Source organism: Odontesthes bonariensis, chromosome 4 (assembly GCF_027942865.1).
Source record: "Odontesthes bonariensis isolate fOdoBon6 chromosome 4, fOdoBon6.hap1, whole genome shotgun sequence".
Lineage (NCBI taxonomy): Eukaryota > Metazoa > Chordata > Actinopteri > Atheriniformes > Atherinopsidae > Odontesthes > Odontesthes bonariensis.
In genome coordinates, this window is record NC_134509.1 from 4,739,345 (window position 1) to 4,751,666 (window position 12,322).

Consider the following 12,322-nt stretch of genomic DNA (forward strand, 5'->3'; position numbering starts at 1 on the left):
ATATATATATATCCTTGTCCAGCATTATGGCAGCAGAATTGTAATCTGAATACCATTTATGCGAAACACATTTGCTATGCCAAGGGAAGCTTTATTGATTATATTACATCATATCCGTGTCCAGTTAAACTTCATCAATTCATCACATTAAGTTATGTTAAAACTAGCCCACATTTGTGCTGTGTGGACATTTCAATTCATTTTGTAACTAAACTTCTCTTTTTGTCTCAGTTGAAATAAATGTCAGCTGCTGGACTGACTGACACAGACTGATGTGCATTGTTTATGGGAACGACATTCATTCTAGAAGTGTATGATTCAACTTGTTTGTTTTTTTTAAGGAGGAAGAAAATTGCAATTACTGATTATATCAAAATCGCAATTATCGAGAATCGTGATACAAATCGAATCGTGACCAAAGCATATCGTCCCAGCCCTACTTTCTTCTGAGGAGTGCCTGTAAACTTCATGCTGTACTTTAGAAATTGTCATCCATACCTTGTGGTTTTAGAAGTGGCAGCACCAACAGGTTTAGCTGTGGCTGAAGTGGTTGGTTTTGGAGCAGCGGAAGAGACCACTCTGCCTGTGGTAGCTGTTAAAAAAAAAGAAAAAAAAAAAAAAAAAGACATCGATAAAGAAATCCATTACTTTACCAAGCTGTAAATTTCACTGGACTAATTTAATTCGGATTCACCTGTGGTTTTGGGTCTAGCTCCATTAACTGTTGTTGGTCTCTTCTTAGATGCATCATTCACTGCAGTCGGTTTGGTACCATTTGTTACTGTGGCTGCAGGACCGGAGGTAGTCCTAGCAGGTCCAACAGGCCTCTTGTCAGGCACTCTCGTTTGGTTCTTGGCTGTGGAGGAAGCTGCTGCCACACCGAGTGGTCTTTTAGGTACAGCTCCTGCTGCTGATACCGATGCTTTTGATGTAGTCATCGTTGCAGGCCTGGTAACGGAGGATTTGCCGTCAATCACAGTGCGATGCGAGGCAGTTCCTGGACGCGGGCTGGATCTGGAAACTCCTGCAGAAACTGTACACTGCGTTTTATTTCCAACTGCTTTTGGTTTGACTTTTGGTTCTGCAGCCTGGGGCTTGCCATTGGCCTTTGGAGCAGCCACAGGTGCTGCATTATTTGATGCCAGCTCTGGAAGACATTGGGCTTCCTCAGTTACATTTTCAGGCAAGGAGGAAGACTCTGCTGCTGCATCAGAATGACTGGGCTCAGTGGTCTCCATAGTAACCCCATCCGGCTTCATTCCCCTCCAAAGGTGTAGATTACAACGTTGCTGTTGTCGCCTGGATCTAGAGACTCTCACTCGACTTGAGTTGCTAGTTCCTTTTACGCTTTAATGTCCTGTAAAAGGAGGGAGAAAAAGGAGCGCTAAATTAAACCATGTTGCAATATTATTTCATATGATAAACGTGTCGCCGACAGTCAAACAACAGGCCATTCATAGTAAAAAGCCTAAACTGAATTAGAGAGAGAGACAAAAAGACCAGGAACTCTCCCGGCAGACATTTAACAAAGACACAATAACAATGCATCATGATGCCTAAAGACAGCAATAAACTCAAAAGTACTCCCTACAATTAAAATAGCACAATGAAAGAAAACTGGAGTATTTATTTGTTCATTTTATGCAAACACACCACATACGGCTCTAAACCGCTTCCAGCATCTGGAACTGAAGGAAGGAAGAAAAAAAATAATAAATTGTGGTTTGGAGTGCTGAAAGCCAAGAGAGGCTCCTCAACTTCCGGACACAAAGAGAGAGGCAAGATGGAAAAGGAATACAAAAATGTCCAAATTGTTTGCCAACACTTTTCTATCCGTTGAGCAAAAAAAAAAAAAAAAAAAAAAATCCTATGATCTCTTAACAGATTCATTGTGCCAAGAGATCATTACAACGCTGAAGGAAAACCTGCATTTCACACGGCTTACATAAAGCTGAATGATGAGCACATGAAGGGTCATCTTGACCATATCAATCATCTCAGGCAAGTTGATTTTCTTCCAAATGAATAGAGCTGATCCAGGATCCATTATGAGTTATTCCCTCCTTTAATATGCACCACTCTCCATCCACAGAAGCTTTTACCCACCAGAACAATTCTCTACTTTTCTATCACCACAAGTTTCTCTCTACACAAAGGTCGCTTCGTTTCCTTCCTCCCACTAATAATAAATCTACATCCAGTAAATTGCTGGATCTACAGATGGACAGTCCAGTTATTACAAGCACTGTATGGCCCAGGAAACGAGCTGTGCAAATAAAAGATAGGATAAGAAGGTTCCTGCTATGCTGCCGTGTTGTCTTTGCTGCAACACAGATGTTACAATACATCTGGATGACAGATTAATTCTTCTATAAAAATGTTTAGGCCTTATACTTTCAGTATTTTGATTCTTGAAAAAAAAAAAAAAAAAAAAAAGTCGCTTTGGAGGGGAAAGATTATCAAGTAAATATAATTTTGTACACAGATAAAGTTTTAATTTGGGTGTAGTTACAGTTTAAACCGTGACTGTGGGTAGACTAAGCTTGAAATTACGGGCATTCACATGAAAAGGAATACTGATTTGTCAAAAATCCAATTTTAGGAATAGGTATAGATCATTAATACTGTGAAATGTAGTCCAACCAACTTGGCTGAATCCAAAGACATTTCTCTAAACATGGAGAAGCAGCATTTAGCTGTTATGCTGCTAACAAGTGGAACAACTGCCAGTGGAGATTAAACTTTCACCAAATGTGGACATTTTTAAATCCAGGTTAAAAACATTTCTTTTCTCATGTGTCTCTGCATGAAATATCTTTTAACTTATCTAGACTGTTGCCCGTTTTTAAATGATTTGAATTATTTCTCTTTATATTCTTTTATGCATTTTTAATGCTTCTTACACTCCCTGCTGCAATGCTTTTATTTTATGTAAAGCACTTTGAATTGTTTGTACATGAAATGTGCTATATAAATAAATTTGATTTTCACCTCAGTGTTCAATTGGCTGCTTCTGTCGCATGAACAAACATTAGTACCTACGAAGCCATATAGGCCCATGTCATGATTGTGTCGTCCCCCCTCTTGTGGCAAAATACTGTGGACCCACCCTCCTCTGAAGGGTTCATTATGTTCTCATCTTCTGTTTGCAAAGGATCCTACAGTCATCCACCTCCGTCCCCCTACAGAGACCCAGACATGTTGCAAAGCACCCCCCCCCCCTCCCTCTCTCAGAATGCAAACTGTTGATTCTGCCACTCCCAATGTTCCCCATTCATAAATGGCTCATTTCATTTTGAATGATCTCCTTTGACCAGATGTTATGGCTTTTTACAGCAAACCACATTTATTAAACTGCTGTTGACTCAACTGCCCAACAACTCCAGAAGAAAAAAAAAAAAGTTTTGCATGTGGATGTACACAGGGGCGCCGAAAAGGGGGGTAAAAGGAGAAGGAGTCTAGGGGCCCAGAGAGGCCCTAATAAAATTATAATACTGGCAAAAAATAATATGACACTAAGTTATTAACTAACTTATAATCACAAATATATTTTATTTACTGTAACAATAACTTTATTTGTTTTGGAAACATTACGTTTAAGTTTTGTATTTTTCAGGTAGCCTAATTTAGAGTTTAGAATCAGAGTATCAGTGTTGCAGCAAATAAATTAATTCCATTGGATTCCTTGTGCTCAGTGTTACCTACCTCAACTGTCATGTTTTTCTTTTTTCACAAATATTGGAACGATAGTCAGAAATACCATTAAAATGCAGTTTTATGTAAAATAGCGTCACAAATTTTCACCGACCTCCTGGCCGGCTGTTTGGGGGGCCCAGTAAAAATGATTTTCATGGGGCCCAAAATCCCTAGCAGCGGCCCTGGATGTACATAAAGCCAATACTCATTGTAAAACTAAGCTGAATGCACTCAGTGTCTATTTCCAAACCCAGCTGTAGATATCTCTAATGACAGCTTCCAGACAGTCACATTTTTTGGAGAAGCACGTTTGAAAAAACAAAACAAAAAACTCAGAAGCAGCATTGAGTTGCCTGTGGTATGAAATGCGCTATATAAATAAAGATGCCTTGCCTTGATTCTTATCCAAAAATGTCAAGAAACGGTATCTTTGGACCTGAAAATAAAACTTGAATTAATTTTGCACTCATCTTTCAAAGAAAATGAAGTTTAAGAGGTAACCATTAGGCCAAGTGTATAGGAAGGTGATAACACAAACAGACCACAAGTTGCCAATTAAAAGGAAAAACGTCCTTAACCCGTTTGCATAAAACTTCACTACAGACTCCACATAAACACCCACAACTTGTCGATTAAGTCAAACTCCTTAAACTTTACTGCTAAACAACTTTACCTGCCCACACTGGAAGCTGAATGTACCCTCTTATTTAAGACCTTTTGCATGTCTTGTTTTACCAGAGCAGCAACTAATGCCAAAGGGCTTAAAGGAAAGCAGTGTGAATCCCCTTCCTCATGTTATGACCCCCCTTCAGTCATGTAAAGCGTCATCTCAGACCACCTGACACAATGTGATGCAAGAGGGGAAGTAAAGGGAACATTGTCATCCCCTCTGCTCAGGGATGCACTGATAATACTTTACTCTATTACTCATGGCCTAGAGTTTGCTTCATATCCATCAGACAAAAGTTGTTGTTCTCACCCAGCTGGGAACAAGGTGACAAAGTCTACAAGGTTTAGAAAAATGATGCCAACAGAAAGAACGGTAGGAGTTTCAGGTTTTTTTGGTGCATTTTTTCTTCTAACATTCCAATGAACTCAATACCTCCTGGGACAATTCTTGTGATGCAGACAGATGCTTAGGGAAGATAAATAGATCAGGAGTATTTTTAGCGAACAGTGTGTGTTTAGATTACCAGGTTATATTGTTAAGAGGGACACAAAGCAGCCTCAGTTGAGTTTGCATTCCACTTTTAATGGATTTAATGCCTTATCCATCTTTAAACCTTACTGACTTCTACAAGTACTTTAATTACTTTTGTCAGACTCCCCCTCTGCATGTCCAGATATTGGAAATGTGTGCGTCTGACAAAATGGGTCACTTTTAATACAAGTACAGAGGAAGTTTAGCTGTGTTAAGAGCACAGCAGGAGTGTGGAATGCATTGCAGATGGCTGGAAGAGGCGGCGTTTGTGTGCACGTGTGTGTGTGTGTGAGAGTGTCAGCTACCGAGGCTGGATTTGAATTTTGAATCTGTGGACTTACCAAAGATAGCCATTTCACAATGTAGTGCATACATAAACAGCTGTGTGGAACTACCAGCATCATTACATTTCCACCTTGATTTAGCATTTCTTTTAGTGACACCCAATGTCCCCCCATCCTCTGCTGCATCTTCTTACAGCCACCGATTGCTTTGAATGTTTGTAAAAAAAAAAAAAAAAAAAAAAAAAAAAAAAAAACACAGTTGACTGCTCGACCATCAGGCAGCGACAGTGTTCATTACACCGTCTTTGATTTGTTTCTCCTTCTCCAATCCACTCGTTTCCTGAGATCGACGTGCAAAGTACCTCCGTTGTTTTTGACGCTTTCATATCTGCTATGTGCAGTTTTGTTAAAGCCAAAAACAAAAACAACATTTACATTTCTACCAATTTCCAACAAATGGCAATTCAAAGGGTTAGGCGACTTGTAAAACCCATGTATATCAGTGGGGTTTTAGTTCATGCTTTAGATAAAACTGGCCACTTCAGTGCTGAGCTTACACGTCAATACTAACATCCGCTCCAAGATTACCAATTGAAGAAACCGAATGTGTAACCGAAGTGTCGCCAGTATCAAGTGCACATCTGACCCACCCACATTCCAGCTCTGCCGATTTCCTCAAGACTCCACAGGGTTACACAGTGACGTGCGCATGTCTGTGTGTACATGTGAGCAAATGAGTTATGCATGGAAGGGACAGAGGGAGCTCTGAGTATGAGTGCTATGTGTAAATGTATGACAATGGTACATGCAAGAACAAACTGGAACAAACTGCCAGTGGAGATTAAACTTTCACCAAATGGAGACATTTTTAAATCCAGGTTAAAGACATTTCTGTTCTCATGTGTCTATGCATGAAATCTGCACGCTATCTTTGAATTTATCTGGACTGTCGCTCGTTTTTAAATGATTTTAATTGTTTCTCTTTATATTCTTTTATGTATTTTTAATGCTTCTTCCACTCCCTGCTGCAATGCTTTTATTTTATGTGAAGCACTTTGAATTGTTTGGTTCATGAAATGTGCTATACAAATAAATAAATTTGATGAAGCCCAAATGAGAACATATAATGGAGTGCACAACATTTTAAATTTGCAAACAAAAGCCAAACTCCAGAATTTAGTGGCCTTATAGTAACCGATTTCTTTCAATTCAAAAAGCACAGTTAGTTGGTAAATCGACTCCTGGAAATGAAAGGCTGCGTTTGTGAATTCCTGCTGCTAAATCTGACCATACAAGGCAGTGATGCAGTTTCTGTTGTATCACCCAGTGAGTGTTTAGCTCGCACACAAAGACTTATGGAGGAGGAGTGAAGGAGTAACCTAATCTGCAGATGGAATGACCGAACAACCACACAAGTCTAAAAAAGCCCGCCGACAGGGGAGGCAGAGCGAGGGGAATGCCCAAATCAGAGCAGAAAATAGTTTAATTCATCAGTCAACACAGCTAAAGAAATTATAATCTTAACATTAACAGCTATCACCAAGTTGGAAATGACTACTATACAGGAAGTTGATGAATAAGTTCGCTTGTTCCCTACAGAGTCAGCGGAAAAAGGATTCAAGAAGTGGGAAAAATAAAATTTTTCATTTAACTATAAGTAGTTGGTATAAAGACTAATTATTTTGTTTGGAATATGTTTTATTACTCCCATAGGAGACTTAGCATACCTGTGACCCTTACAAACATCTATCACCAACTGTCAGACTTAAATAACAGAAATTTCAGACAGTCTGAACACCCAACATTATTCCTATAATAATGAGACTATTCTGTCTCAGATTAATCAATATGCTTGAGATGAATTAGAGAGGACTACTTTACAATGTTACCTGCTGCTTTAAGCACCCATGATTGTAGTCGTCAACACTGATCGTTTCATTACAAATGTACAACGCAGAGGACAAAAAAAGAAAAACACTGATTTCTTTTTGTTCAGATAGATGCAGTTATGGAATTTAAAATCTTAGAGCATTATGCAAAGCCACAGCTCTGTTAAATACGCATTACACAAAATGTACGAGGACTCGTTATCTGTAGAAAAAGAAACAGATTAAGGCTCAGTGATCCTGCAGTTTTATATTCATCTCACCAAATAAGGCTGTGTGCAACTGTTGTAAAGCTCTACATCACCCCCCAAGTTACATTTGCTTTACCAGAATATCCTGACATGATCTCCAAATAGCTTTGTCAAGCATTACCAACTATGAAGGATAGACAAAATTGGGCTGATCAAACACCTCTAGTCCTTGGGAAATAAACTTTAGAAAAAAAAGTTAAATAAAAGCAAAACTAATGATTACACAGAATAATAATAATACAATAGAACACTGAAAAGAATAAAACAGAAAACCCATCATCTGTCTGTCATCTGATTAAATAGCTGCCCTCCCCACAGCATTCCAGCATCAGTTTAATAAGAATAGCATTGTTTAATATATATATATATATATATATATAAAACAAGAGAGGAGATGCCATTAATTCAGTTTTAAGTCATATCATTCTCTTGGAAAAAGTGCATAAAAATGTGAATAAGTATACACACATACAGCGACCGATAGATGACTAAAGGGCGGTTTATGGTCGTAAACCAGGTCGTCTGCGTGTGTGTTGCAGTTAACGCAGACATGCCCCCCCCTTACGCAGACACTCTGGTGCACCTCCCCAAAATTGTAACTCACCGCAGACATCGCCACAGGGAGGAGAGAAAGGAGGCCTCTGATTGGTCAACTCTACACTATGCGTATTTCCGGTTTGCTAACCGGCTAATGGTGATGCTAACCGTGACGCTTCTTTCGCCTCTCTGCCAGCTCCAGTAGTAGCAATATTTCTTCTATTTCTAGATCGATCAGCTGCATCTCAATCAAAGTGCGCATTCGTCCAGTCGCCATTGTTGTTGAATGACCTCCGTAACCGGAAGAGAAACACGCCACCCACCACACCCACAATCCTAGCTTGTTCGTGATTGTCCCTCTTGCGTTGTGGCGTGGGATTAACATAGCGCAGACCGCGCTTCAAAATTGGGCATAAATCAAAAATAACTGCGTCATGTCTGCGACAAGCTCACTGCGACACACTGCTGCGAGAGTATACACGGCCCTTAAAGCTGCAGTCTGCAGGATTTGTTGTTGTCATACGTAAAGTCCTACTTTTTGGCATTTTAAGAGTTTACATGATCTATCAGAACGCTTGAAGTTGAAAACGGTGACCTCCGTAGTCGCAAAATACAAGAAATGCTTATTTTTTAACCGAAAAATAAAAAGTTATTCAACTTCCTGTCCCGCCCCTTCAAAACACATGAGAACTCGTGCACGTCTAGGTGCACGCCAGATGCGCTAACACGACTCCTCATTCATCAACTCACCCGTCATTTGCGATCATGGAAGACACAGTAAGTAGACTAGCCCGTAATGAAGTTCAATAGTCCAGATAAATAAGCGTGGGGACGAGCCTACCTTGTATCGCGCGTGCACAATCGGTGATTGACAGGCAGCAGAGCCCAGCTCGTAACCTAATTGGTTACCTTTTACCGGTCCGGTCTGCAATTTTGTAAACAAACCTGCTGGCTTTGGAGGGACCTAGCGGGACATATAGGGGACCTAGAGAACTCATTTTTATTGTATTGGGGTATTTAATGTACTCCTTTCAGAATCCCCGGACAGTTCCAGGCATTATGCTTGAAAAAGAGTTGCAGACTGCCGCTTTAACACTTGCCTGCACCTCTATTCCTGTTTACACACGACTTCCCACAAGTGTGGATGTAAATCGTTAAGATGCTTCAGTGTGGTCCTAAAAAGTGTTGTGAAAAATGTGGGTACATCCAAATTTTGTGGCCGTGTATCTAGAGAGAAAGTGAGTTGCACCGGTGCAAACATTGCAAAAAGTTGGTCCAAAACCCTGCCTGCACGTTCATGGTTATACTTTAAACTTTTGCAAAGACACCTAGAAAATATTTCAACATTGCAACTACCTCCCTTCAATAAAAAAGGTAACTACTCCTCATTTTGAGTCTACCGTGTTTTACCGAGAAGGTCTCAAGTGTGCCTCAACAAGGCATAAATGCTGTCAAAGAGGGTTGAGCAAACAGCATACCGTTCAAATTCAAATCAAACCTATAGAGGACTGCATGTGTTAAGTGAATGTTAAGCCTCTCAATAAAGCCATTAGGAGCAGGTGGTTGAATGAGGCTACAAGTTAAATAGACTAGTCAGTATGCCTTTAAGGGAGTGGCTGTCAAAGCAGCATGGACCGCAGGCTACTGACAGGGCCGTGGTCTCAAAGGCAGCAGAGAAATGGGTTACAATCTGTTCTAAACCTGGCAGGCTTTTCATGAGCAAGCAACAAACCCTGCTGCCAATACCACAGGCTGACAGAAAGTAAGTATTTGTGTGTTTTTTTTTTGTAAGATCTGGTTTAAAAAACAAAAAACACTATTTGCATGGACAGCTGAATTCAGCTAAAGCTAGTAGTAAGGGGAGGCGGGTAGACCGGCCCATTGTCTGCACCACGCAACAACAACCCCCCCCCACAAAATCGGCGTGGCACTGAGGAGTCGGGGGTGGGTGGATTAACTGTTACAAAAAGGACAGAGGAGCAGCTGGCACGGGTATCTTCACCCAAAATACCTCTGGGCAACAAAACATTGAAGGTGAAATGGGGAAAATAGTAGGGGTGTGCAAAATAATCGTCATGACGATGCATCGCAATTCTAATTTTCACGATCTACTGCATCGATTCTTGACGCCAAGTATCGATTTATTTATTTTTTGGGGCTTTTTATGCCCTTAATGATAGGACACATGCAATTGATGCATTTTGCTGCAAGGGATGTTTGCAATATTTATTTTTTTATAAAGCCTATGCACTTTTTTGTCTGTACTGATCATCCCTATTTTGTTATTTTAAGTTTTATAAATCCTATGCACTTTTTGTGATGAGTGTGTCCAGTAATAGTAATATTTGTTTTCATGGCAATACCTCCAAAAGTGGTTTCAATAAATACAGTTATGAATTGATTTGCTTTGAGTTATGTATCAATTGAAGACACTATCCAGATCATACACAGCCAGTCAGCCACTGGTAATGGCTGTATTTATTTATTTTTTAAGTATGTTCAGTGAAAATATCGCGATGCATCGCATTAATTCAAGTATCGTGATAGTATCGCATCGTGGCATGTGAATCTCGACTTCTTTGCCAATACCCACCCCTAGAAAATAGGGATGATGCTTACATCTCCCCCTGCTGAAAGCTTTAAACCGCTTTGGGTTTAAAGGATGATTGGCTGTATGGAAGCCAGAGCTGACATCAGTTTTGCCTTGTAAAAAAAAAAAAAAAAAGACAGCCAGTGGCAATTCTCCTGCAACCAAGCCAACAGGCAATAAACAAGCCGGCAGAAAGTCAATATAATGCAGAGAGCCTCCAGATCAGTTACCATGCATCTGACTGGGCAGGGTAAGCCGAGGCCAGATGGACATCGATTCCACAACTACCCCGCATGCCTCACTGACAGCCAACCAGCCCGACAGCCACACCCGAAACTGTGCGAAGTGCATCACATCCACACACAAACCAATTGCTGAAGAGTAAAGACCGACCTTCTCATCCATGTAAAGAGGAGTGTGATAACAGGATATGTGCAGCCTGTCCAAAACAAGCACACATCTTGTGGTCTGCTGCACACTTTGATTCAGACAGACGTGGATCAATGACCAAACTAATCAAAACATACAGCAGTGATTCAGTGGGGATTAAAGCTACAGGTGGAAAAGAAATTACGTGTATTGTGCCATGATAAACAGGCGGAGAAAGCCAAGAAGACTAAGATGAGTCAACGAAAAGACTTTTAAAGCGCTGAATTACTCTTTCAATAATTACAGTCTACCGAGTCCAGCGTCAGTCTCAGACAGACCGAGTGCTTTAAAATGCTACGCCTGCATGCATCACTTTATCCTAATGGGTAGGAGTGTGCCAGCCTCTAAACCACAGAGATGGCAGTTACAGCACTGCCTCATCTCTCAGTCCCACAGCTGAAAAACCAACACCAGACAATCTTTAAAAAGGAGAGTGATGAAATACCAGTTTCACCCTGGATGTCCTCCTTAACAGATTTTTCTGGCCAGGCAAGAGTTTGATTCAGCATTCACAGGTGAGAGACTGAAACCGACACTGGTTACAGTGTAGCCAGCAAACTTCTAAGCACATGCAAATGGGGTGTCGCTTTCCATTCCGTCCTGATTATAGTTAGACAAGTGATAAAATGAATCTGGGATCCCAGATATTTTCCATCGTCTTTTGCTATCCCATCACATTTATGAACTAAGGAAATAAATAAAAACAAGACTTCCTTACAAGTTTCTATTCTCAGTGGAAGCATGTTGAAAATGTAACATTCTGAACATTGGCCACATCAATTTTTTTTCTAATAAAGAAAAAAAATGTATTTGTTTTGAGCACATAAATGCAGCTAGCCTGGGTGCCAGCCGAACTTAGCCCCGCCCATAAAATTCGGTCTGGCTCTGCTCAGTTGGGAAATCTCTATGCTCGACATCAGATTGCCAGGGCGGGCTTTATACGATGATGGACAGATGATCAACAGGGACATTATTGACTACGTCACTAAAGAGCGCTTGGTTTGACTTCGTTTGAAACAAACATGGCTGCCGCTGGAGAGCTAGGGTGTGTAGATTTTGCCATCGAGTCTCTTCTACAGGATCTCCACATTGCTTTCATTTTGAAAGACGAACAGAGGAACGCGATAAAGGCTTTTATCGATAGAAAAGATGTTTTTGCCAACAAGTGTGTGTCGCTTAATCTACGTCACATACTACGTTGCTCTGATTGGTTGTAGGTCTATCCAATTGAGCGAAGAGGCATTTTTTCTCCTGGTTCGGTTGAAATACGCCCCATACTCAAAACTCTATTGAGCGGTATCAGACTCACATTCTGACTAGAATCGTGAGTATGACGTAGTCAGGCTAAAATGCGCCACCAGTCTGCCTGTAATTTAATAACATACTATGAATGTACATGATAATTATGTTCTACTGGCATCTATGAATTAGTGACGTTTAGAAAAGAC

The 12,322-nt window shown here is 40.4% G+C and overlaps 1 protein-coding gene across 2 annotated transcripts in view; it reads right to left on the reverse strand.

Annotated features, from left to right (window-relative positions):
- Positions 1-12,322, reverse strand: part of prr36a (proline rich 36a) — a 31,457-nt gene that overhangs the window by 13,554 nt on the left and 5,581 nt on the right. For both annotated transcript variants that reach the window (XM_075462579.1, XM_075462580.1), the window contains 2 exons: positions 695-1,357; positions 499-592 (listed from right to left, as the gene is read on the reverse strand). In XM_075462579.1, coding sequence (XP_075318694.1) covers positions 499-592; positions 695-1,259 — 659 coding nt within the window. In that variant the 5' untranslated portion in view covers positions 1,260-1,357. The remainder of the gene's footprint in view (positions 1-498; positions 593-694; positions 1,358-12,322) is intronic.